This window comes from Haemaphysalis longicornis, unplaced genomic scaffold, assembly GCF_048455015.1.
Source record: "Haemaphysalis longicornis isolate Haplotype H1 unplaced genomic scaffold, Haemaphysalis longicornis Haplotype H1 scaffold_1, whole genome shotgun sequence".
In the NCBI taxonomy this organism is placed as follows: domain Eukaryota; kingdom Metazoa; phylum Arthropoda; class Arachnida; order Ixodida; family Ixodidae; genus Haemaphysalis; species Haemaphysalis longicornis.
The window spans coordinates 382,863,590-382,891,583 of record NW_027526203.1 but is presented as its reverse complement, the minus strand read 5'-3'; the positions used below and the strand labels follow the sequence as shown (position 1 = coordinate 382,891,583).

Genomic DNA, 27,994 nt, shown 5'->3' with positions numbered 1-27,994 from the left:
TATGTTAGGTCCAATGCCAGAACTCATTTAGCAAAACGTTCGCACGCAATTAACACAAGAAACACTTCAGGAGTGTATGCAGTTTGACTCACCAGAAGACGGTTCCTTAAAGATTACTTTCGTATCCTTAAGAAAATTTTTGCCAATGATGAATAGTTCCACATCTCCCTTCACTGAGCACTCAGCCAAAGACTTTTTCGATATCTCTGGGATGCCTGGTGGCTGGGCTGAAAATAAAAGTGAAAATTACATAAGCAAAACCAGCAGTCAGAACTAGAGTAGGCATTTTTTTTTTATCTTCAAACTAAGTCATGCTTTCTCCAATTCAGAACAGGGGCGGTATTCTCGTAACTGTCCCTTTTGAAAACGTCCCTTTTGCGTCCCTTTCATCATGACGTACTTCCGGTTAAGAAGTGGTCGTTGGCAGCATGGAGAAAGGTTGACAATAGGTTTGCCGCGCTTGCGTTACGTCACTTCCGGTTGTTTGCTTTTAGCCAATCAGAGCTCGCCAAAAGGGACACTTTTGAAAGGGACGCAAAAGGGACAAAACTCGAGAATACCGCCCCAGATCAGTTTCTAATTAATGCAAAAGCGTCAACAATGCCCTCAACAGCCCTTTCAAGAATGCCTATGTAACTGAAAAGACCATGCAATCAGCCTTACCAGTGATCATAATTGTTTGACTCAAGCTCCTGTGCCCCTGGACCGTGGACCCTTGCGCATGGTGCATTTAATTGTGGACAAGCATTCAATGTGTTATAAATAATGATGACTACATATATTAATCGTTGGATGTGCACTGCAAAAAAGCCTGTCCCAATGGCTTCCAGCAGTTGCTATCTGGAATCAGCTGGATCCCCTCCCCTGAACCCCATTTTTACCTCATTCCTCCTCCAGCTAGGTATCTGCCCACCGTTGCTTCTCATCCTGCCAATGAATAGCCACACTGCTACTAGTGGCGTACGTCTGTTGTTTCTCTGCAATTTTCCACCCAACCAAACTCCACTTCCTTTTTTCACTCGGAGCCAGATTGAGCACTCGGAGCCAGATTGAGCAATATCTAAATGAGTAAATATGCAGGCAAGAATAAAAAAGAAAAAGGAAACAAGGGCCTGCGTGCACCCCATTGGTCTGACAAACAGCAAGGAAAAGGTGCAACTGTTATGGAAGTTAGCTGCTGCACAGGGTCCGACCACCACTGTTACGTGCGATGCCAAAGTCCACGGGGGGACTGTGGCATCACCATGCAGCTTAGCAAAGCAGACTGGCATCAGCCATTCCAGGTCTCATAATTCTGGCCCAAGAAGGGGGCTCCAATCCTGCTCATTTCCAACAAGATCCGAGACTAATGTACAAGCAAAACAGTAGCACACAACAAAGAGTGGTACAGTGTAGTTGCGGGGGCTGCGAAAATACCCACTACAAGCGGCAACAGCAAATAAAATTGTTTCAAACAACACACGAGAAGTGCCTATTAAAAAAGAAAAAAATACACAGCTTAAAAATTTGTGCTACGCTGGCACTGAGCACTACTGGGTCTTCAGAGTGAGGCCCAGCAAAAGGCTCCACTTACTGCACAAGATTGGTGCTGAAGCCACCTGCAGAATCTCTGAAGGCAGGCCCCCACTGTCCTGTGCTCGCTGCGCAGGCAGTACAACACGGAACACCAGGCGGCACTTTGTGCTTCGCTTCTTGTTGCGCGTGCCTCCATAGCGGACCAAGCGCTTCTCCACATCAACGTTGCGCTCCTTCAGGATCCCCACGCAGTCACAGCTGCAGGAGGAGAACAAGCACAGGGCTGACTGGGGCAACCACCGAAGAAGAAAACGCCAGTGGCCATGCTGGGCAGTCCAAGAGGCCACACACTTGGGGATGGATAAATACATATTTGGTCTCCCTGAAAATTGGTGTGGCCAGGATAATATTGAAAAAGGGGTCCTTCAACATTTCACATGAGGTTCACCCTTTCCCATGGCAAAACTACACAGGTACCAAAGGATTGCAACACTTTCGCTACTATCTGTCCTTACTCTAATGCAATAGCCATAGTTACAATGGGCCTGTTTGATTCATGGGCCGTCTGGCAGCCCGCGAGCTGCCAGAAGCTTGCTCTTGGGCAGGAAGTTGCGTCATGATTACGTTGCTCGAGTGCCTCAGGATACACCGGAAGCCGGGATGGAGAAATCCAGCCGCGATGAGCGCTGCAGAGCAAATTTTTTTTCGGTCGTCTGCTACAGTTTAAACGTCGAAATGTCGGACGACGCAAGAAGTGTGCTCGCTGCTCTCACCGACACGTTCTGTGGGGACCGCCGTCATCTTGCAGATGAAGAGTACAATGGCGGAACAGAGGCCTTTGACGTGTGCGTCATCCTCGCAATGGTCGAGCGGGAAGAACGGCACCGCGTACCCCTTTACGTGGAGAACGTCGTGCCGACCTACCTGGAGTTCGATTCAGGAGACTGTTTAGCCTGTCGCGGCATACTGTGGCAGCCCTGGTCGCCGAATTCGAACACTCCGAATTCTCCCCGAAGGACTGCGAGGACACCCCAAAATGCATGCATATGCCTGCCCAGAAGACAGCTGATTGCCCTGTCGTACGTCGGTACATCGTGTACCATGTACATGATCGGCCACAAATTCGACGTGAGCGAGTCATCTGTTCATGCCACAGACTACAGAGTCATCGTATTTTTCATTTCTATCAGCAGACGATGGCCCAATATGATGGCCCAATTGAGCAGAACGGGAGCGCAACAAGCGGGCGTTCCAGGCTCTCGTTCCTTGAGGAAGTGGAGGACTGCCGGACGTGATCGGCGCGATTTATGGGTGCCATGTCCGCATTTCTATACCCTCGGAGTCTGAAGAGAGTTACTACAATCGCAAGAAGTTTCACTCTATCATACTCCAGGGAACGTGCAATGCGGACACGGACGTGTTTGCCGGCCTTCCTGGCAGTGCCCACAACACCAAAATGCTGCAGGAGAGCTTTTCTTTCCAGAGGATAAAACGAAAACTTTCATTCATGACACGTGGACAACCAATGTACTTGCTTAGAACTCTTTACACGAAGTAATAAGCACAGGCATGCCTTCGTCTAGAATTGCGATGGCGTCCTCGCCCACGAGCTGAAATAGGCCCTCCATGTCTGTTAGAAGACGAACCGCAAATGAACGTTTAGGCGCGAATCATCTGTCATCTGACTTCCTGTACAACAACACCAAAAAAACGGGTGTTGCGATGAGAAAAATGAACTGAAATGTGCGCAAAAGATATTTTTCACAGCAAATAAATCAACTTCACACGGTCCAATCAGAGAGAGAGAGTTCAAATGAGTGCATGTGCAAAGAAAATTAATGGAGAGCAAGGTGCTCACTCCCCGTGGTCACGCTGCTGAGATAACAGAGTCTGAACCCATGCACAACTCGTAATCTTGTCCTAAGAAAATCACCTGATGACATTTAGAGTGAATGACATTTGGTGGCCAAATGAGTCAGGGACTACATTTGCATTAACTTCCGAACTTAATGAGTGGCCTCAACAGCAGTACTTCCAGTATTTCCAGTCCTTCTATCAGGCACACTTGCAACACGTCGGGGTGACGTAGTGCACACAACCACTTTTGGTGTGTCGATTGTTCAATTCCCGAGGCTCATGAGCTCGCTGTCAAACACTGCAATAACTCAACATTTTACAACATCGCAATCAGCACAAGGGTTCATTTCATAAAACCCAATTGCAGAAGCCTGCACCACATTTTACACTCAAGTACGAGCCATGGCGAAGTCGTCATTAGCACCACGTTGTTTTCAACGGACTCCGTCTTTCGAGCCGTGCCACTTCCCGTAATCTGGCACACATTCCCAACAATATCCCTCCGTTAGCATCACCATTCCGTACCAAAAAAGATAAAATGACAAACGCAGAATCCAACTGACCGCATAACTTAAACCAGGGAAAAGATCGGCAAGGCGCACTGGGCGCTTGAACTACGCAGGAGCCACTTCGCCCAGTGGCCATGCTTTTTGTTGCCACAGCGATGCCCACTCGGGAAGGCTGTTTTGACGAATGTAGCCCCAGAGCAAATCAAGCTTCAGAAGCTATTGTTTGCTTCATTTCACAGTCTTTCTTTTCTTGCCGTTTGCGCATTTGCGAGTGAGCAATGATAAGGGCATTGACCGGAAGGCAGACGATGAGGGTTCAGCTGACCTAGCGATATCAAGATGATCACCCCGTCTTAGCAAAGAACAGCACCACTTCGACTGCTTGGGAAACCATGTTGTCAACTCAGCCTTTTTTCCAACTGTAACTGATGCGAGCCTTGAAATACTTGCCTTTAAGGCTGTTTTGGTGCAGTTTGACGCAATTTTAACTATTTTCATACTTTTGGAGCAGCCTGGCACAGGAAAAAGGAACTGTACCAAAACTACGCAAATATCCACAGCTGTTTCACCCCTGCTAAGACATGCACCTCCTCAAGCAAGAACAAATTCACAAACACAATTTTTTCTCGTCAGGACTAGTACAATTTTGTGGAAGGGGACGTAGCCTGTGCCATGATACTTGACCAATGAAAGAACTACAGTAAAATCTCGATGATACGAATCTTGCGGGACCATGAAAAATATTCGTATCATCCAAAATTCGTATGAACCAACACAGACCAAAAATTTGAGCGCTAAAAAAGTTTTCGTTTATTTCTTTTCTTACTTTCGCGTGACGTTTTTCTGATTTTTTTTTTTTAACCTCGATGTCGCCGAGCGGTCCTTTCTGGACTTTCGCCTCCTTACTCGCGGTGCCCGAGCTCACTACAAGAGCGTTTCTGCACGCGATTCGTGCGCATCGGCGTTTCCGCGGCCACGGCCGCATGTGCCTCGATCAGAAAATGATGAGCGACGCGCGTGGCAGTGGGAGGCGCCCGACGACTTGCGTCAATGGGAAGGCGTGGGCCTCATGGCGGCAGTTTCGAAGCGCTCGAGAGAGCTGGCTGGCTCCGCTGGAGATGTTTAGGCTTAGCACCCCGGCAGATATTTCATGGGCACTTTTACTAGCGGCACGGATTATGTTTTACAGCACCGTTTTCGGCCACATTATTAGCTCATTTACCGCACAAGAAACTTCTTGTGTGCTTCGAAAGTAGAAGCGGTTGCTTGAGCGCCCAGCACCACTTCGCGACCGAAGCCACCGCCATGTTGCCACGGCCAACCACGCCCCGCGCAGCGTGCGGGTGGTTTCGCGGCGGCGTCAGTGCGCCTGTGGAGTGCGCGGCATGTTTTCACAAGCCGAAAACAACAGCCCGGCCGTACCTGGAAAAATAGCGACAAAGAGGGGAGAGAGAGCCCGTATGTCGCCGTTGCTTGCTCGCTCGGCAGTCGGGCGCCTCGCCGGCACGTTTGTATCATCCGGCAGGCCGTTCAGGTCCGTTCGTAAGAGCCGGAATTTTTCCCATAGCAAGCAATGCAATTTCGTCGGGACTTATCAGAAATTCGTATCACCCAGAATCATATCATCGAGATTTTACTGTACACAACAGCAAGAACTGGCTTCCAAAGTGTGGGCAACCTAAGATGCGGGCTCAGACTCACCTTACAGTCATGTCCTTGGACGGCAACATGTCGATCTCAAGGACTGTCGTGCCATCAAGACGCCGTTCTTGACAGGGCGTGGAATTTTTGCCGCACACCCTGCTGGCCTGGTAAAACATGTGCGGCTGTACCTTGCCTTGGTCCGTGCCGATGAAAACTAGCAGCTTCACTTGCTCCTGCAGCCCGGTTAACTGTAACAGTCCGCACGGTGACAAGTTTAAGTCAAACAGGTGCTTTTAAATTTGTCACGGCAGAGAAATTTATTGCAGCACACCTGCACATACAAGCATAGACACAAGCAATTGTCTGGCTTTCAAGAAATGCTTAACTTGATTTTATTTATAAGAATAATGCTAAAGTAAACAATACATAACAGGGCTCCCATTGGAAGAGAGAAAAATTGTTTTCAATACTGTATTTTTTTTTAAATCCCAGAGTGCATTGCACAATTGAGCGTAGTGGCACGACAAAGCTGCAAAAATCAAGGTGAAGGCTCGTTTGGTGTGCATTCACCCTCGCCTTTCAATCCCCGAGGCACACATTTACCACTATCGTAAGTTGGGTAACGTTGCTATGTACACCACCTCGATTTTTAGAATAAATTTCCCCTCACAGACCTTAATTACTATCTACTTCAATCAAAACAAGTTATGGTATCATGCGATGCAGCGCACACCGCAGCTATTGATGTGGCAACTGTTTTATTCTCAAGGTCAAACACAGGTCAAAGATCTAACCTGCTGTCAAACAAAGCAATAACTGAACATTTTATAAGACTGCACCGAGACCAAAATTTCCCTCTATGAAGCTGATCATACACGCATACCATGCTTCATATGCCTTTTGACTGACTGATTGATTATGGGGTTTAATGCGCCGAGGCTACACTTGGGCTATTCTCATAGCTACACTTTAGCTACACTTGGGAATCATAGCTACACTTGTGCTACACTTGGGCATTTCCACCTGGAAAGCAGCCAGAGTAGCTGAGGTCGAACCCGCGTCATTGTGCTCAGCAACACAACGCCTTAGCCACTGAACCACAGCAGCGGGTGTTTCACACTTTGTAGGCCCTACGTGCTTTTCAATGAACTCGCTTTCAAGCCACACAACTTCCCGTAATCTGGCACATGATCTTAAGCATTCCCGTTGTGGTAACGTCAGTATTCAGTACTGCAACAAATAAGAGAAGTAAATGGGAACTTGGCCTACCACGTCAGCCAGTCCACCAAAGAGCGGGGTGAAACACGTGCGGAACAGTTTCTCTCGTGTAGTGGCCATGACACTTCACTCATTATAGCGACGCCCAATCGAGGCTGTTTCAGCGCATCTCAGCTGGAGAGCTAACTGCACTTTAGAAGATACCCATTGCTTTGTTTCATTCATGAGCAACGAAAAAACAAAGCAGCCAGGAAATGCAAGATGGCTTGACCGATCTAACGATACCAAGATAGCTGTGCCCACGGGTGTCATTCCGGAGATACAGCATCCTGAAAACTGCCATTTTTTTCGTCAATTTGCACAACTATTGTAACTTCAGCTGATTTAACCATTCTTTGTGCCCTTCAGGATGCTTTTAAATGGAAAAAATTTGGAAACACAGTTTAATATAAAACATGCAATTCGAAAAAAAAAAAAAAAATTCGGTCATTATTTGCTATATGATTCTTGCATCCTTCCTTATTAATGAAAACGAGAGCATTGAATCAAGGAATTAACTCGGGTGGAAGGCATTCTAGCTTAAACTAGAGAAAGAAGTGGATGTAATGTGGAGAATTAGAGCTGGTGGGCCATGAGGGAAATGAATGGCTGCAAGGAGATGAGACGAGACGTAGGGGAAGATAGATAAATCAATGGAGGGATGAGATAAGAAAATTTAGGGTAAGCAATGAATCGCACAGCGCAGCATAGCAGCAGTTGAAGTTAATGGGAGAGCCCTTCGTTCTGCAGTGCGTATAAATAGGCTGAATGCTCTTACGAGCGCCCTTTGAAACGAAGCACTAAATATGAGCTAAAACATAAGCAGTGGGCAATTTTTGACGTTACGACTGGCTTAGAAATGTGTTTGTTGCTTTGAGAAAATAACTGCTGTCCACAATAAAGTTGTAAAAAATTACTAGGACACCTAAACGCTCCTTGTAATGTAGTAAATGCGAAAGCATTGATGTGCAAATACCGAACATGCCCTCTCATTTTCATCAGCATTTCTGTTCCCTTTGAATTTTTATTTTTATTTATCATTTACCAGAAACTTCCTTTGCTAATTGCCTAATCGCTACTCAAATTACTCCCGTACGCCTGTAGGCCAACAGTACACGTCTCTAACACTCGTTTCCAAGTCGAAGGCCATAACACATTCGGTAGGTCCACCTTTACCCAGGGTCATCGAGCTGGGATGGTGTTGGGAATGCGTGCTCATCTTGCATTCTGGAGGCCTCGGGTTCAATTCCCACCCGGACCCAAATGTGCTTAATTTTCTGTTCAATTCAACAAGTTCACTTTCGTACTCATTGCGCTGTCGGCAATTTTGTGAGCAACTTCTTGGTTACGCAGAGTGCCAGATTTGCGACCTTCCGAGTCAACTAATGCTTTCCCATTAGAAAGCTTGCAATTCATCCTTGCAATGTGACCTTCCGGAGATGTCAACCTGCGCTGCAGAGCACCCATGGTCATACAAGTGACCAAGGCGATGTGATCACCTTGACAGTGGGGAAGCCCATTCCGGTGCGATCCTTCACGGCCCCTCGACTGCCCTCAGTGAGGTAGCGGGCCCGGTGCTGTTCCTCTGGCTGGGACAGAATCTTCAGCTCTACGTCACCTCGACGGCTCCGAGTGGGGAAGGACATGTACAGCGTGGGGCGCTTGGGGACCTGCAGGAGCCAGCGCATCCCAGCCATGTCAGGACAGACACGTGCCGTTTGGCCAGTAATGCTCATTCGGTTGGCTGCACTAACCAGGATGCAACACAGGAGCACATGGCCAGTAATGTGGTAAATATCAACAACTGAATACAGAGCAGGCCATTAAATTTTGTTAGAAGAAATTCACGGAAATATAATTTTTTACATTTCATTAGATTAGCTAATTTGCCTCAGACTGAGCAATGAAATATGTAGCCCTCCACTACTGCAAGCATGGCAAAAATAAGGCATAGAAACGCTAGTGCTCACTCACTGTCAAGTTGGCATCCTGGTTTCTGTATTTTAATACTCCTGGATTGTTAACTGACTGACTGCTGAACACATCTGCAGTAAGTCGCCAGCAAACACACTGAAATGCCTACAGAAGGTCAGTAGCATTATGCACCCCAGGAAAGAAATAGAATTTTGTCGAGGTACAAGGCGCAGTATCATGGCTTCTCACTCGTTTTTTTACACTCAGAGAATAATATACTGGTCGATTTTCATTTCTGATTACTGGGAGTTGCTTTGATAAATGTGTTCACACAATAAAGTCCTTTTCCAAGCTATCAGGCATTGACAACCCCAATTATAAAAAACACAATTAAGCGCACCATTGCCCCCGTACAGCAGATGACCACAGCAACTAAAGACGAGATGAAAAAAGGCACTTAATTTGGACACTGCCTTTTGATCGAAAATTTTTTAATGAAGTGGCTCGAACATTACACATTTGTTATAGCAAAGTTCTTTGGTTAAAGCATGATGCTGACAGCTTGCAGCTAGGGGCTACAAGGAGCTCAATATTAAGGCGTGCTTGAATCATAGCTAGAGTGACAGCACATCGTACCTTCTCACGCTCTCGAGCAAAGCAGCCACAAGATTTGAACCAACATAAAACTGATCCAGCAAAAATTGTAATTTTGCTCACCACAGGGCATTAACGTGTTTCAACCTGTGTCTCCTATATTACATAGAAAAGAAAAAGAAAAGACTACTATACAAATTTTAAAGGCTCACATAAATGCCAAGATCAATTCCAAGTCAGTGAATGCTGATGTTACCAAAACAAACTATTTGTCTGCCTCACTTCAGCCCTTGTACCTATAAGCGCTCTTCCTTATTTTCTTTGAGGCACATTAATAAAAGGCTGGGACTGCCAGCTAGGGTTGACTACACCACACCTGTTTCTCCTAACACCACACAATGATAAGCATCAAGAGTCAATCACTGACCTGACTGACTCTCCTGGTAATTCCACCCTTGGACACTATTGACACAGGTGGAGCAAAAAGTCCCGCAGAACGATTCGAGCTAGAGTCTGCCGAGAGGAAGCTCTTGGCCACTCCACAAATGTTGGCGGGGGTCACGTGGGGCTCCTGGGGCGAGGCTTGCGTCACCTCCCTGCATGGAACGATGAAAAAAGTGGCAAACACTTAAAATACGAGAATGTCAGCGAGGCGTGTCTCTCACTGACTGGAGCTGCACGACACAGTAAGTGCTGATCATTATGAATAGATTCCAATGCCAGACGGCTCCAGTGAAGGAGTGCCAAATCTGTGGCCTCCAAGCCACAAAATAGCCAAACTCAAGCTCAAAGATAGGTCGGAGGTGTCAAGTTTGTCCCAGCCTAGAACCACTGGTATGCCAAGGCCAGACAAACCCGAAGCAGTCAATTTCACGGGTGCTTCAATGTAGCGCACTACTTCCTCATGCAGAATAAGCTTCAGGCATTTCTTCAAGGGGAGCTTCCCCTCAGTTTTAACTTCACTTGCTTTCATTTTCTTGGTTTCCTCTTTTACCCCACATAAAAAGCAAATGAGACACAAAAAATTTACACCATCTTCCCGCGAGGGAAACCATGGGGTAAATGAGACGCATCGGGGGTTGCCGTTGCGTTTCCGTTATGTTAGCGCGTGGATTGCTGTTGTTGTGTGTCCTATTTACGCAGCATGTTCAACCCCGATGCGTCGCATCTACCCCATGGTTCCCCTCGCGGGAAGATGGTGTAAATTTTTTAGTCTCCATTTCAGATCATCGGCGGTCACCGGAGGATGTCATCGGAGGAGCGCCGGCGGAATGACTGAGCGGAGCGGCGCAGTTACCACGTTTATATGTACGGTGAGGGGAATGAGAGAAAGCAGCACAGAGCAGCGCAGAGCAGCGCATGCGCATGTGTAAACCCGCACCCACGCACAGCTGGCACGGCGACGGAGCGAGCGCAGCCGAGCGCTAACACGCAGATGGCGCTGCCGTGAGAGCGGCGCTAGCGCGCAGCTGGCGCGGCGAGGAAAATGGGGGAGGGATGCGGACACCGCCGGACTACGCCGGAGGGACAAGGCGGGTGAAAGAGATGCGTTGCATCTAAAATATGAAGTGATACGCAGAAATCTTGCCATCTCTTTTGACAACTTCAAAATGGGGCACAGCTCATTCACAATTTATGAAGGAAGGACGTTCCCCTTCATACCTGTGCCATGCCTGCAGCCCCGTAGTGCTTGTACATTACGTGCTTTCTAATCTCAAGTTGTCCCATTGTGTTGTCCCATGCAATATGGCAACCAATGCCAGCAAGTGGAGCAACCAGAGGAGGCTGAAGGCACGTAGGCCTACTTTCAACATGACGGCGGGTCGGCTCCCTCACCGCACCGTACTTGCACAGATGCGCCAGCGGCACCGATGAATTGTCCCCCAAGCCCCATATGGTGTGGCAGACTCTGCCTCCGAAGATGTAGCAGTTGAGAGTACACAAAAGCGCACGATAAATCCTTCACTACAGCGGTTCGGTGGCCGATGTGACATCCGACAAAGAGCGAGGTGGACGTTGAAGGTCAGTCTTTCCTTTTCGCTGCGGGTGGTGCGATGGGCAACGAAATAGTCCCCACACTACTGGGTGCATGCATCTTGCTGTTGGAAAGGAGGGGAAGGTTCTGCGTGAGATCGCATTCAGGCTGGAAGAGCTTCGCGTGAGCAGGAAGCTCGTTTTGTCGCGAAGTGATTGTTAGTCTTTGTAAGAGAGGGACCTCAGACGACTCTGGGAGTGCGTATGCACACGCCCGTAAGCCACTCAGATTGCGGCGAGCACTGGGTCTAGTGCAGCTGGTATTGTTGCGACCGGGGGTGTTTGTGTGTGTGTGTGCGTGCGTGCGGGTGTGAGTGTGCGCCCGTAAGCCACTAGTATAGCGGTTGATGGTGGCTGTACTCACCTGGTATTGCTGCGAGTAAGTTGTAGCCCTACCTGCTTGACACTAATGCAGCTTTGCCGAGTAACGCACCCAAAGAAAACTCGAATGGGTATCTCAACGCCAAAACCTGCATTAAGTCAGACGAGCTGCTTCTAAGTAGGCTTTCCCACCAGTGACAGGAGTTGGTGGAAATCTGCTGCTCCTCCCTCAAGAATGGGAATCGCTCGCATCGGATGATACAGTATACCCGACCCGCCCCGCGCACGGATGGCACTGGGAATCGCACCAATGACCAGTCACCACCGCCATGGGCAGCGAGGACGGGCCAGCTGAACGTTCCGGTGGGGTCTGCCAGTGAAGGTAGCACTAAGCACAGTGTGTTGAGCTGCCACCAGCTGCTGCACCCCCTCCCCCCTGCTTCCGGGCCACCCCCCAGCGGGACAACCCACTCAGCCTTTTGGGAGGACCAGCTCCCGAAGCAGCCACGGAACCCAGGAGGTGGAGGGACCCGGCGCCTAAGCAAGCGGCGCGAGCTTTCGAGCAGCCGTTGAGGCTGCTGCCATTGGGGAGAAAGCCTCAAGATGGGAGTGGGGGTCGCATCAGCCAGCGACCTCCACATTCATCAGATGCGGCTGCCAGCTACTCCTGGACCTGCCAACCTGCTGTGCTTCCCAACCACGACAGACTTGGGCCAGCGCAACAGGTTTGCAGCTTCGTCAAACAAGCTTCGCGGTGATGGCATCATATGGTGAACATTTGTTGGCGTGTTTTGTAACTTGAGGTTTGGGAACGACTCTTGTGCAGCACGGCACAATTTGAATTCAAGTGGCACCCAGTATTTAGGGAGGAGGAGTGTGGGAATTGTGGAAACCCACATTCCTAACTCTGTACGCGGTTAGCGGACGATGCACCTGAGGCACTCCGAGACAAGTACAATGGCGCAGCTTTTGTCCGCGCGGGCCTTCGACAACAGCGGCCGCGGCGGTAGGGTTCGCTTGCGCCCCGTGAGATGGCGCCACCGCCTTGGCACATCATGGTGTGCGGATGGTGGGAGAAGGGACTTCAGCTGCGGCACTCAACACAGCCGGATGGCTGCGACGAGCGGAGACTGGTTACAGACATCATAGCGTGCGGCGGCGTAGCAACCTGGCTCCTTCCCTTCCAGCCTGGACCGACCATCATCCACTGGCAGCGCTGGAGTCCAACGACTACGGCTGCTCAAGCAATGTGGGACGTGTCGACGACGAAGAAGACAGGAGCGCTAGGGTGGTCTCGAGAATAAACCCCCTTTGAGGTTGGCATCAGCTGCCTTTGTGTCTTGCCTGCCTCCCATGCCGGCACTGTGGACACGGCAGCCGAGTGTGGATGATTGTCCGAGTCAGACCCCCACCACAAATACCACAGATCACTACCACAACAAAACAATCCATTCCTGGCCACTTTCATTTGTTGACAACCACAGATACTATGTATGCCTCCATTTTTTCTTTGTCTTGTGTGGATAGTGGTGGCCACAGAAGACATAAATCTTAACGCACACCTTGTACCCTGCCAACCTTAATCCTCAATGCTCCTCTAAGAAAATGAGGGGGCCCAATTAATACACAAACTTCCAATTTTAAATGAGGTTGCACTATTATGAGACTCACTCAGTGACGGTGCAATGTCCTTGACATTTGGAGTTTTGCACTGAAATCAAGCGATTTCCCATGTCTTTGCAATACAGCCGCTTTTAATTTGCCTTATCAAACATAATAAAATGACTCTGAACCGCTAACCACATGGAGTCGGGCTGCAAGCCCACAAGACTACCGTATAATGCGGAATATAGGTCGAGATTTTTTACAGAAAAATTTGCCGAAAAGTCACCCCTCGACCTATATTGCAGTCACTGGCAGTTGTCATCTGGCGACCGGGCAGCCCATCGAGCCCATCCAAACCCCAAAGGCACCATCGCCACCACCATCAATCGGACGCGACGCCATCTTTGTTTTGTTGCTTCTCTCGCTGTCGGCGAATGTGTGCGTGCAATTTTCTTCTTGCTCATAATGAGTTTAGGCACTTGGTGCCAGTTTACAGCAGCATGTAAAAGAAAAGTTGGGGGTTTTCCAGGGCCAATTACGTGTCTGCCTTGCGCCAGTTCGGTATCGCCAAAAGAAGTGATGCTAGCGGCGTTAGCTGAAGGGGCCGCTCTCGGTATGCAACGCTCGGAAGGCTTCGTTTCATGGGCGCTGCTCTGTGCACCTGTACTGCTGTACAAAGGGGCAAATTTTGCCCGCTAGCATCGTGCGATGTCTCTACGAATGGATACCCCAAGGTGTTTGCTGACCGCCTGCACAGACTGGCTGTCGCTCCGGTCTGCAAACGAGTGTCCCATGCTTTGCGCTCGCTTCACGATGACATCGTCTTGCGAGTGTTTAAGAAGTGCTGCATAAGCAATTCCCTGGACTGCACCGAGGACGACCTGCTGTGTGGGCGACAGCGAGCCAGAAGCAGTCGTCCAACGATACTTCAGACAGTTTTAAATGAGTAATCTGAGACGAAACAAGTTATAGTCTCAATAAAACAATGGTTGATACCTAATTATTTTTTTTGCATTTTTCGGCTACAAGGTAAGGGGGTCGACCTATATTCCGCCTCGACCTATATTCCGCATTATACGGTACTTTAATTTGCAGATGCTTGTCTGCCTCAGCCAATCAGGCCAATTAGTGTGGCTGTGGCACAAGTGCTTAGGTATATTGCTGTGAATCGCCATCCTTTCTTTCCCCTTCCTTGTTATGAAGATTATCTGACTGATGTTTGCTTTACAACTGGCATGAGTATAACTCTAACGAAGCAATGTCTCGAATGGAGTGACATACATTGCTTTCAGCACTTAAGACTGCTGCTGGTCATAGGGCGCAAGAAAGAATTGTCAGTATCCCTAATAGTGCAGGTGGAGCAACTCAGCTTCTTTTCTCCCCTGCCCCCCTTCTTCCACAGTACAAGCAACGCTGCCTCATTGGTTCCCAGCTCCCCAGGACTCACTTGATTAGCGCCCGCAATGCTGTCTGCAGGTTCTGGTAATCGTGCGAGGTGCGCGACGTCGACGGTGCCTCCGAGGGCTCGGGTGCATCGCCCAGCGTGGCCTCCTCCGAGACGGCCAGGGGCGAGGCACCCCCGCGCCGGGGGGAGTGCGTAAGGGGCGGGGGGCTGGCGCTGGCCCGGCTGGACGAGGGGCTCTCGCCCCCCGAGCAGGGGCTGCCCCCGCTCAGGGCGCCCAGCCATGACTGCTCCTCCTTGACCGTCATGTGCAGCATGCGCACCAGCATCGAGTTGGGCTCCTGCAGCAGGCTGCTCGTGTCCTGCAGGGGGGCAAGGGACGACGGCTCAGCACCCAACCATTTGAACTTGCTACAGGGCGTTTCCCTCTCCTCCTCTGTTAATGCAGAGCCCCCATCACACTCCAGTGGCCCCTTCCCAACAAGAGCAACATGCCCATACCGCAAGTTATACCCACTTTGGAACTGTGACAGCAGAGCAGCTTGACAATTGTAGAAGCTGTGCAAACAGAATTAAACCCAAGACCCCATTCCATTTGCCTAGTTTTTTACATCCATCCTTATTATGCACCAACTAACCACTGAACAAGTTGTTAGTGCAGCTAGTCTTTTTTTAAGTCCTCTCACATTACTTTGTCATTGCAGAAAAGTCCTGCTCACAGCTTTTACAGCAGAATCTCCTTCTGCATGTTTATAGCCATTTACATCTGGTCGCATTAGTAATAGCAGAGTCCTTTAATGCTTTTCTGGTCACGAAACTCCTGCCTAAGTTTTGTTTGGAGACAAAGGCTACCGCGAGGTACGCCACCGCAGATCAGAGGGCATCGGGCGGCCGCCACTGCTCTGTGTGTGCAGCCGCGCGCGGCAGAACCTGCACCCGCCTTTCTTTGCACTTTCTGGATAGAAACGGATTGTTGGTAACTGTGTCCTCAATTGTTGCTACAAAATGAAGCCAGCAGGAAAGTATTATAATGGCAGCCCTTACAGGGAACCCGGGGAACCCCATGTGTGGGAGACTTTCAACCCCAAAAATCGATTTCACAGCATGACCATCGCAGCTTTGGAAACGGCACTGTTCACTTCTAGGGAAAATTCACACGTGACAAAAGCCTAAATCGCTTGGCCGTGATGCTCCGTGCTTGCATGCCGTAGGTTCCGAGGTTTGAGACATTTTCTTTTAACCCACAATGAGGTGGATATAGGAAGTGATATGCAGAACTAATTTCTGACACCTGCTACGACTGAACTCTGTGTGAAAAGCAGGGAAGATGTATCAACGAGGTGCGAAAGGAAAAGTTTGCATGGTGGACAAATATTTTTTTCCAGCTCCCTCCTGACTCAGCTTCTTCAATGCTTTCCTTTGACACATCATTGAGGTGCAGTGCTGTCTCATAATACACTTTTTCAAGATGCTGAAAGCCTTGGCATTATTGAACACTATAAAACAAAGATTACTCTTGCAAGTGCCTCTAGTTTCTGATAAAAACAAGTTGGTTCTAGCATTCAAGTTCAGAATGTGAATGGCAGTTGGAGCATTTTTTTTAATAATTCTCAGCTTTGTACATTGCTCGTTAAGCATGCGCTCACAGAAACTTATTCACAGCGAACATTTATACATTAATTTTTACATATGATATAAACACAGTTGACCTAGTAACAGACCTATGGTGACGAGACCTTTTATATAGCGAGGTTATTTCTGGCCTATTCACTCCCGAAAAAAAGCTTGCCCCGGTGATAAAGAAAAAAATATAAAAAAAAAAAAAATGCGGTAGTTTTCAGAGCTCCTTGTACAGTTCGGCAATGCGCCCGATTACAAAGCAACCAACACGTCCCTGCCCCACCTCCCGAAAAAGAAAGCGGAAAGAGAACACAATGCCAAAAAAAAAAAAAAAAGATCACAGCAGCTCTCACTGGCTCAGCTTCACCTTCAGTCACTGGGCATTATGAGCGAATCGCTGTCCTCGAAGCTTTACTATTTTTGCAAGCAAAAAGATGTGGGAAGCATTTCAAAAAAAGTGGATCTTTTCTGCTGTTGTGCCCACAAAATGTAATGTGCATCGCTCAATTGCAGAGAAGTATATGCGCTCTACAATGTCTGCGTACACATTGGGGCGCTATTTACTTCCATTCATGACGCATTCCCAAAGCAGGTTTGAACATGTCTTTCTTTTTTTTTTAACATACGTGGACATGCAGTTAATAAAAGCTCAATTCGCTAACTTTTTTTCGGAGAATAGCACGCTTCTATCTCGCGTGCAGCTCGGCGTCGAAATAGCGACGCTTTGTCGATATTTCCTCTGTAACCAGACCGGCAGGCAGGAATGCAGTAAAAACATGACCGTCCACCCGAAATTTTTCTCCACTCACAAAATGCCAAGCCTGTTCTTGCGGCCCACGACAAGTAAAGCAAATGTATACTAATACCGCGCTGAGAGTCCGGTCCCTGGTGAATGCCCCCCGACCACTTTCCCAGCTGCCCTTCGATCAACGCCAGCGCAGCAGTACGGCTTCCTTGAGCAGCGCAGGAAGCGTTCCCATGGCATTACAGTGGAGTTTCATGACAGAAAAGTATTGAGGGACTCTGGTAATAGTGTCTTCTTCCCGGCCAACCTACAACCTTAATGAATTACAGATATACTTACCCTGTGTCCAAACAATGTGTGCTGACTTTCCTTACCACCAAACGTAATGTTTGCCTCGCTCCAATGAAGTACCTGTCCGTACGAATGTATGCTACGAAGGCTCTCCCCCCCCCCCCTTTTGAAGGAGAGCTAAGGCCAAAAAGCATTCTGGACTCTTGGGGTGTCACGCTGAGCAGCACGAATTTTAATCTCCCTAGTACAACCCATAGTATATGCATCCTTTTGAATGTGCTGATGAAAACTAGCCCCGTTAATACTCTCCTGGCTATTGCACGTTTTTGGACATTATGTTGTGGCAGCTCAGTCGCACTGTAACTACCCAAATTAAGTTCTAGTAATATGTTTCTCGTATAGATGGCCTTCACGAAAAAGTTTAGCTGCCAATTTCTTCGCTTGGCAACACTGGAAACGGCCACGGACATGGCCAAAGTGCCACGAACCGACATTGCCATGGACATGGTGCGGCTTGTGCCTCTGCACCCACACACCGCAGAAAAAAGAAAACACCGGCGTGCGTCGTCTGCTCCATTTCAACCCGATTCTCAATGGTGGTGTCAACAGAGATGTTATTAATCGCACTCACATTGGAGCCAAGGCATTACTTTGCGTTTGTTGGGGTAGAGTTTGGAATGTCCAACACACATCCTGCGCTTAGCGCGGGCAAGTACCGCCATCCCACAGAGCCCGACGTAACCAGTGATGGCGCACTCACATGGTTGCCTGCATGCGTGCCTCGCCATTGAATACAACCTATAGGAAGCTATTCTGTTTTCCAGCCCCCGAAAAACTTATCAACGAGATGTATGTGATACAAAAGACAGCTACTAACTTAATGACACTGTTTTCAGTATGTCCAAACACTAAATGTCCCACTGTTGGGCACATGCAAGGCTAGAACTGGTATATGAATTAAGGCAGGGCTGCCCTTAAGAACTACTTTTATTTGAAATGTTTATGTTGATACTAACCATACCAGACAAGCAATACATTTTGGAACCATACTGAAAGTAGAAAAGAACACCGACAGAAAATATATTTTTTTAGACATTTAGTTTTCCCAAGATGAGTTGGAGCTAAAACAAACTTTTGCAAGGAAAACTAGTGTCTATTTCTCAGATTTTGTATCCAGAACATAGGAGACATATTACACAAAGTTTTGTTTCCTTCTAAACTTTGAACACTTAGTATTCACTGCGCGAACTTAGTTGTCCACTAAGGTAAATTCAAGGTACATATATATTGCACTGCTAACACTACCTTCAATAAACAGAGCAAAGAGCCAATGAACCATCAGATCATTGAAAAGCACTCCATTATTACATCTAGAAATAAATACAGGCGCGAATCACACTCAGTCATGTGAAAATGGTGCCAAAACTCCTTTTTTTTTTCTGACAGTGACTGCTTTAGGGGCACGAGCCCATTTAATTTAGCTACAAATAACAAGTGTTAAACTCTGCTACCAAAGAACATCGCCACAACAAACTTGTGTATAACATAGCTGTCATTAAAGAAAAAAAAAAGGCATGCACTGCATTCACTATTGGCGTAGTGGAAGTACTTAAAGTACTTCCACTATGCCTTATAAAAAGTTCTTTTGAGAGAAGTTTCCTTTTTTTAAGTCAGGAAAGTTCATCATAGCGTGGCTTTATTTAAGGCCAATTATCAGTTACAAAAGCACAATGCGAGGAAGAAATGTGCAAGAGAGAAGTAGCTAAGCACTCACTTTGGTCTAAATTTGTTTCCTTTTCTAACCATTTAATCAAAGTACAGTGAACAATTGAACATTTCTTTTTTCAAGTGGTAAACATGTGCATTCTCTTTCCAACTAAAACTACTCTACCCTTGAGAGCCCGAGCCTAAGACCCTTTCTTACCCCTACTACGTGACATCTTCAGTGGCTCTAACAAACCCAAATTGACAAACATCTGCTGAACGCAAATTATTTTAGCTGACGAGACACACAAATGAAAGCAAGTGAGCCGACAGCTGCACCACCACCAACCTGCGCAATGTCGCGCACTGTGGACGACACGGAGTCCTCATGCTGATTGGTCGTGTCCAAGGTGGAGTCGAGCGTGCTGAGATTGGACTCCATTCTGTGAGACTGCTCGCACAAGGCACTTGCCAGCTCACTAAGCTCTGGGTACGGCAAATCCCGGTAGGTTGCTGAGGGGTGGCTCGCTACTTGCCGAGGATGTGAGCCATGGTGCTCGCCCTTTGCTCCAGAGGAGACTGGGCCTAGTGGCACACCAGACCCTGCAACACAGCACCAGAAAGAACAGGGGGGGTTAACAGCAGAGCAACAGAAACATCAACCACAACACTTGCACAACAACTACCCTTGGAAGAAGCTGTACCAAGAACCAGTTATGCTGCGTGGTTTCGTCTCGCCCTATTCTTTTTTGCACACAACTGCTTTGGCCCTGTGGATAAGTCTCTGTTGCTCGGTTGAAGTTTCAGGTTTAACCTTTGGCCACGGCAGCCTCATTTCGACAGGCACACACGTTTGTTCAGGCGTGGGCTCTATCAACTAGGCCAATTAAAAGTTTTGCAGCAACGTTAAAGTCATAAATGCTGCACCATTAATTCTAAATCATTTTCTTGGCTTTACTGCAAAACCAAGTGCACAGCACTAGTGTTCCTAAAGGAAAACTGGCTTTTTTTCACCTGTGGTGAGGTATCTTATTTTATAATGTTTTCCAAATGAGGTTTGTGCTTTTCAAACAGAACATGCTAAGCAAAAGTTTCTGCATACATTTATTTTACATTTACATGTCTTTGCCTCAGTGTCTATTTCAGACAAACAGTGACACAAGTTCCACGAACTCCATTTCACAATTTGCAATTTGTGATGCCGCAAATCACAGTGCAGGAAAGTGCATGGGGAAGCGGTACCTGTTTTCACGCTTTTGGCCTTTTCTGTGCTAATAAGCAATTGCTGGTGCTGCAAGTGGCATATTTGTATTCATGACACTCTAACCTACCAACACAGGCCAATTTGCTTCAGCATTTTTGTGTCCCTTTAAAGAGAAACCCTGGTGCTGAAGCTATTTCAGTAACTCTTAAACTTACACCAATTGAAATTTTCACACACAGTACCTTTCGGCATGCTGAGAACAAGTACACATCAGCTTTTGTCTATCAATCATAAGCTTGAAGTTATGTAATATGTTACGCTACATTGTTTCACCCAAATTATTAGTTAGCTATGCACTAAATACTGTACTGCACTACATATTTTTGTGTTCTGCAAGGACCCGAAACTACAACCATACTGCACCTGTATTCTTATTTTTATCATTGGACAAATTGTGACCATACGAAATCTTATGTTTTATAACATAAGATTTCATATGGTCGCAATATCTTGGTCAAATAAAGTACAAAATATTTTACATCTGTGCTAGCAAGTCTTAAACTTCCATATTTTTATTGCATTACCCTATTGATAAGCTTTTGAATGCAGCAAGAATTCGGCAGATCTGGCCATTACAGCCAAAGATACTGTGGGCAACAGTTGGTCCCATGATCCAAAAGTTAGTTTTGAGAAAACAAGGCAAGAAGTTCAAAAATGAAAGCAGAAATGGCCCTTCAGGCAATTGAGGAGTGTGACAGTGTGGTAAGTATTTATGATAGGATTGCAATATTTTTCAAGTATTTTCTTTAGAACTAGAATTCTAGGTTACAGATAAAAATAGTACATAAAATTGGCCTTTGGCAATTATTTTGACTCTTAAAGGGACACTGAAGTGATTTGTACACATTGTGGGATTACTACCTCTAATTGTAGTCTGGAATTTCTAGGCCATGTTTCGACAACTCTCGCAGCGTTTAGCAACTTTATTCAGTAAAAAAATCAATTTGAAAGTGCTGTTCTCCTCTCTGCATCCTCCTTCCTGATTTCCTATGACGTTTCGTATGACGTCAAAACAAGATGGCTTGGCTTGACTGCACTATTGCACAACTCGCCGACCCTCCAGCAGAATCCATCAGCCCAGCATTTAGTTGGCCGGTGGCCAGCGGGTCACAGCAATTCGTTCGCTCAGCTGAAACTAAGCCACGGTACGTTTGTGCCAGGAAGAATGTGCCTTTAGTTTGTTAGTTTGTCGACTGTATCAAGCTCCAAGTACAAGTTGCTCCACACAAGCATCTATGTGACACTTCGCTGACTGGTACGCTAGTAGAAAAATCTAAGGCCAATTGAAGGTGGGAGAAGAGTCAGTGAAGTTAATATAGTTACAAAGGAATTAAAATCAACCAAAACTGTTATCGTACAGTGCAAAACCAGGGTGCAGGAAGCACTTTTTGTGCTGGGTGAACTAGCACAGCGGTCAGCAACACGACTACACATCTGCAAACGCTTTTCCGTCTAAGGAATGAAGTCGCTAGACATGAGATATTGTGGGAATTTGGGGGATGCTTACTGCACGAACGCTATTCGAGAAATGGTCATCTAAGCTGCTTGGAATGCTAAAACTAAATAAAAATGTCAATTCACTATACATTATATACTTTACATTTCCGCTCCTGGCATCGCTGGCTTATGGCCAAGTGGTCTGGAGCACTAGGTATGTTATTTTGCAAGTCGCCAGTTCGAATCCCCGATAGTGCATGTTTTTTTTTGTTTTTTGAAGTTGATCTATTTGTTTTTGGGCAATGTTTTCTGCTTCGAATTCACCATTTTTGCCCCGTAACGTTCATTGCTCCACGAGAGAGTTCGCAGAACGCGTGCAGACAGACACTGACGCACTTGCGAGTGTTCTCGTTGGCGTGGTGCATAAGCACCAACTGCTTGCGGGCAGTGCCGAATCAGACTCTGAGCCTGGTGTGAACACTCCTCTTACGACACAGATAGGAGCCAGGCAAGCTCCAAAGGTGGGGGTGAAGAGCCTCGGATTTGAGCATCTCCAATGACGCGGAGGGCGTTCAGCCACTGCGTACGCCTGCCTCGGCTAGTGATTGTTACTACAATTCCAAGCCGTGCGGTACAGCCGACAACATAACAGAAGTGCAGTATGCCGATTACTGAGATATCAAGAATGCCCAGCCAATGATAACATTGGATGCCAAGCATGTTGTTTCACAGAACCAAAACCAAAACTGGTTTGACTTCTAATCTTAGACATTGTCTAATCACATAGCACCTTGTATTGATCTCATTGCTGTTAGTTGGTGCGGCCGCCGCAAACCGCGTTTGGTAGTTTTCCTTCTTTCAGGCTTTCTAAAATAAATACTGCTTTATTGCCCGGATAAACGATGAAAAGTGTAATTATTTGAGCCAGTCTACGCACTGCAAGCAAAAACAGGAGTTTGACAAATTCACTTCACTCATTCAGATTTCATTGTATTCAGGTTTGGTTTTCAGCCCAAAAAATAACATTTAAAAAACTTGTAAAGGCAAATTCATTTCAGTTGCTTCACTAGTCGAATCAGCAAACACCCCTGCTACTTGTAAGTCAGTTTCCAGGGCTGGGAAGAGATACTCAAAAAGGTATCACAGAATATAAACATTGTAGTACATGTGCTGCAAACTTAAAATGCAAATACCGAGATTCACTTCTTTTTGACGTAAGGGATATCTCAGAGGGACTTCTGTAACTACACCAAAAAAAACCCTTCAAGAATACAGATACCAGAATACGGAGAGTGAAACATACCTATTTTGGGCAACGCGATCCACCTCATAATGTAGGTGACAGGCTATGTATTGCAAGGTACAAATACGGCTTGATTAACCAACACAGGTAAATTCTCTATCAACGAATATACGCAGCAATCTTGTAAGAAGATTTCCTACCGAGGCACATAAATTTGTATTCAGCAACAACACCCTTTCGTTATTTTCGGACAGTGTTAGCTTGGTATTGGCTCGGCTCACAAGGCTCATGAATAAGGGAAGTTTGTCCACCCCCACGTACTAGCATAAGGTCGTGTTGCAACGATTAAATGCTACTTTCCTGGTGCTTATGTCCTGGCTTGTGACAGAACCCCTCATTGTATAAACAAGATAATGAAAGACCACTGAGGCATGGATACGATTGGCTGCGCCTAAAAGAAACGGGGATAGCAAACGGAAGACTATTTCAGTCACAAAAAGCCCGCTCAGGGTCATTTACTATTCCTGCTGTAAAAACACCTTAGATCATTTCCAACAATAATGGTAACAAGACACTTATGCCTCGCAGCGCATTGTGATAAATCGATACATCATTAAAGCATTTCACCACAGAGCTAGTACAAAAAGATTTGCCAAATATATCACGATACAGAAATACAGATACTCAAAAGTGTCTCCAGGGTACTATGATGATACTTTTGTAACACAATGCTGCCCAGACCTGCTTACTATCAAGTGGCTTTGCCCACTATTTCCTGCACCATTAAGCTTGGATAGGGACTTCTGGTTTGTGACCATTTTTTCATATGAAGCAGATCATTTTTTCATATGAAAACAATTAGCAGTAGTTGCTGCCCAAATATTTGCTCCAAATAAAAACAAGAAAGCCAAAGCGAAAAAGCCTATTCTCACCTTTGGAGACATAACCTGACGACAAACCCTGGGCGTCAGACTGGGGGCGATTGGTGATTTTGCCCATGTCGACATTTGTAGTAGCTCAGAGGTCTGAAGAAAAGAAAGCAAGACAGTGGGAAAAAGGCAAGACAAGGTCAGTGTGGCACTGAAAATGTTTACCACTAGACAAAGTTACAAAGAGCCCATAACAATACAAAATTCAGAATTTCATCCAGAAAGTATAACGAGCGTGGCAGAACAACATCCTTGCTGGACAAGAAGATAATGGTAACAAGAAGTGCTAATCACGGCCCTTTTAAGGAGCTTACCCTTTACCCCACAAAAAAACACTTTACTCAGGAAGACAGCAGTACGCTTGATTCAATGCTACAAAGACATGCAAGGCAAAATGGAAAAATCACAAGCCTTCAAAGAACTACTGCTCTCCTTGCATGGTATGACAACATTGATCATATTTTAAGAACTAGCTAAGATTTTCTGTATGAATCATGCAGTTAGGAGCCAATGCTACCTTTGAATTTCTTCCTTTATGCAGGCGACCCCAGCTTTTAATCAGTGTGCCTTCCCCATTTCCCCTTAGAGTCAAGCTTTATAAAGATGGTGTGTATGCTCATGTCATACAGTGCCACGTGTATGCGTTAACCGCATGCCCTGGGAGCGAGATAAGCAGGGTGGTCCTCTGGCTAGCAGCTCACAGGGAAGGTGTCGCTCCCGCAAACAAGTGCCTGATCTACTGCAGCGTCGAGAGACCGGAAAGCGCTTGGCAACAGCCGTCCAGCCGCCTCAAGCCTGTTTACTAGTTGGCTCTTATCAGCGTCAACGAGAAAACATAAACACCGTAGGACAGGCATTGCCGTGACAATGAACTCCGTGCTACAGGGAAACTGTGGTCTGCCCCCCATATCCAGGCTGACTCACTTGTACTTTGCTCAGCAAAGTTTGGCTACAAGCAAGATACCACTGGACGAAGCCTATCTAGCTCCAGAGCCAGACGAAAGTGAAGCCCCCTGTGCCAACATCGCCAAAACACTTTGTCTGGAAAGTTGTTGCTTTGGGAATCCCCACAACCAGGGTTTACACAGCAGACAGACGCTGGGAAGTCACTTTAGAGAGCAACATTCTATCCAGCGAAACACACCCTACAAGAAAACAGACTCGGAACAGAGACATGCTAGCTTGATGGACAAAAGCCAGCGGGAAGCTGAAATGAACATGCGAAGCACTGCTAAATTAGTAGGACTTTGAGCAATAATACTAAAGATACTGAACATACTTTCTGCTGGCCTCTTTGATGGCGTAATTTCTCACCTCATACCCACATTTTCCTTTATGAATGTTCCACTCTGTTACATTTCCTGCACAAGCAAGCTTTAAAAGATGGAATCACTGCACTTACGAGCAGGCAGAATGTTGCCACAGATAAGTGGGCATTCTCAACTGCTCGTGTCAACTGACAGCACCACAGCTGTGGCCACTCCAGGGCCCCAGGAAGGCATCACTTTGGCTGGTGGGGATAAAAGAAACAGGACTCCAAAGATAGCTCGGTCCCTTATCACTGCAGGCCTCGTCCAGGCACATGATGTGGCACCAGAGACAAGATTACAATGATGAACCAAAAGACAAACAACAGCTCAGCACTGCCGACACCACATGATTGTTCATGATACGGCCAATGACACTATCCGGAAGCACATCTCAGTTACCACTGAAGGCGGCTGGCAGCACAGTGCCAAAATATTGCCACAAGGAAATAATGAAAAGCAGCTGCAACTTTAAGCGATCAAAACACTGTGCATCCTTTATTATTATGTTTGATCCCTGAAAATACAGATATACATGCCATTTAAATAATTCTGAACCTCGTATAATGGTCCCTTCATTTGAAGGCAGGAAATAAGTGGTGCAAAGAAGAAAATTAATGTGCTTACAAATTTCAACCAACTAAGGAGGCCCTGCAAGCATAATCAATGAGTGACAATGCGCAACACACTATAGAACATTAAAAGGGAAAGCTGCCACACAGAGCCAGTAAATAAAAATGTGGCCTACATACTGCCTACACCACACCATAATTTAAAGCAAGAGACAAGACAGGGAAATGTAATTTTGGCTGCGTTTTTCCCTTTTCTGCGAGCTGGACGCCAACTCCAACAGTGAAAAATGCATTTATGAAGACATCTGTTCTCTGCGAGTCACGCCCTAAATTTTTTTAACTTTTCCGCTGCGATATCTATGCAAAACTACAAAAACAACAAAAGCCTAGGGCGAACGCAAATATTAGTGCATTCGTATATTCGTACAGATCACCGTCCCAAGTAAATCTGAATCCGAGACAGACACAATCCAGCCAGCGCAGCAACAGCAACGAAGCTGCACGCTCCTCAAAGACACACGAACTTTGCAGGGCGCAGAAGGGGGCAGCGGGGATCGACGCCGTATGCGGAAAAAGAATGTGACAGCTCGTAAGGCAACCTTTACGAGCTTGTTAACAGCCGCAGCAACTTTCTCGACTTGCAAACACACTCAAGCGGCTCCCGGCGGCACCCGAAGCGCGCAGTGCCCGGGGCTCTTCACCTCATATCGCTTTATTGCGGCCGGTTGTTGCCCTCCTGATATTCGGATACAACAGGCACCACCAAAAGATGGCAGGCGTGCGAGCACCTCGCTGCGTTCTCAGCCAGCATGAAAATACCGTCACCGTGCTCTAAGAACCACCGACAACCACACGGTAGGAAGTGCACAAAACAGAACTATCGACGTCCATATGACGCAGCGGACGTAAGAAACGCGTTCGATCGCAGGGCTTCCTGCCGGGTGAGCAGACGCAAGCTCCACAGTACAAACAGAGCGCCAGGACGCGTCGCTCCAACGCGCTGGACCCGTAATCAAAGAATGCGCTGACTCTATCTTTACGCTAGACACCGCTGCATTGCTTTTTCACTACAGGTGACGATAGGCAGCCCTAAGCTTTAAAAAGAAAGAAAGAAATATGCGAAACAACCAAAACATGTTCGAACGCAGCTTGTTTTCCAAACCTCTTTGGCTCAAGGACCGCATATATGATCAGTTTCGCAAGAGCAAAACCAGAGGAGCCCGGAGAGTCACCAGAAATAGCGGAACGCACCACAAATGCGCAGAAAAAAGAACTCGGAGAGCCCCAACACACAACTGCACAAGTACCCATGTAGAAATAGAACGCATGCAGGTCGCCACAGCCAGGATCCGTATTTCGAGACAAGGAGGTAAAGGCACGTTGAACTAGAGAAACACATTTGCTTGCACAGATGTGGCTGAATAAACTGGCATCCTCATCGACGTTGTGCGTTGGTAATACTAGCATAATTGGTAGCATAACAACAGCACTCAACTCGAGCAGACCTTACCACTTTTTGGAGCCAGCATGCACAGATGTGTACACTGAGCGCCGCAAGGCGGCATGCGCAGTAAAGCCAACAAACACCCGTAGCTTGGCGTGTGTTTGTGGCTTAATGCGACACGGAAGACTTCCGATTAAGCACAAAAACGTAGCATCGATACAGTTAATACTGCTAGACTGGACGCCATTATGGGTCAAGATCCCAGGAACCCTCACCTCAAATCCACGCGAGCGACGCGCAGTTCCTTCCCTGATGTCGGCGTCTTCTCGATATCGTGACACAGTATTCCAAATTTTGGCTTTCATGTAATCAGGTTATGTAGGGCGATCGGAAACTCTAACATACAAACAAAACCGCGCCGTTGCGCGGTAACAAACCGCAGGATTGAGGTTATGCAGCCGTCTGCCTGAAACTGGCTCTGCGCATGCGTCGTTCTCTCTCCTCGTTTTGCCCTTTCCGTCTTTGCGGTTGTTTTTCTTGATGTTTTTCTCCCGTGCTGTCACGTGACTTGCTACGGGCAAAGTCGCCGGAGTGCTCTGGGTGCTTGGTGGGTCGACTCGACCGGCTCGGCTTCGTTGCTGCTTCCGGAGTCGCGCCGGACGGCGTGCGAAGCAGCGCGGCCGGATAGCTCAGTTATCTGGCTCTCGGTTTCAGCACTACACTACGTCCCATGACTCCGTCCCCTCCGACGCACTACTGTTGGCGGTGGTTGCGCGCTAACTTTTC

The 27,994-nt window shown here is 47.1% G+C and overlaps 1 protein-coding gene across 4 annotated transcripts in view; it reads right to left on the bottom strand.

The window, feature by feature from the left end:
* The window catches only part of LOC144155211 (uncharacterized), a 55,654-nt gene extending 27,951 nt beyond the window's left edge, over window positions 1-27,703 (bottom strand). For 2 of the 4 annotated variants that reach the window (XM_077686519.1, XM_077686524.1), the window contains exons 1-9: window positions 27,484-27,703; window positions 23,889-23,981; window positions 19,362-19,615; window positions 14,698-15,014; window positions 9,718-9,886; window positions 8,282-8,452; window positions 5,583-5,773; window positions 1,574-1,773; window positions 93-227 (exon numbers count right to left, since the gene is read on the bottom strand). In XM_077686519.1, the coding sequence (XP_077542645.1) occupies window positions 93-227; window positions 1,574-1,773; window positions 5,583-5,773; window positions 8,282-8,452; window positions 9,718-9,886; window positions 14,698-15,014; window positions 19,362-19,615; window positions 23,889-23,955 (1,504 nt within the window). In that variant the 5' untranslated portion in view covers window positions 23,956-23,981; window positions 27,484-27,703. Of the gene's footprint in view, window positions 1-92; window positions 228-1,573; window positions 1,774-5,582; window positions 5,774-8,281; window positions 8,453-9,717; window positions 9,887-14,697; window positions 15,015-19,361; window positions 19,616-23,888; window positions 23,982-24,402; window positions 24,426-27,274; window positions 27,428-27,483 lie in introns of those variants that run through there. The other 2 variants (XM_077686520.1, XM_077686523.1) reach the window with 2 other exon arrangements.
* Between the last annotated feature and the right edge of the window lie 291 nt (window positions 27,704-27,994).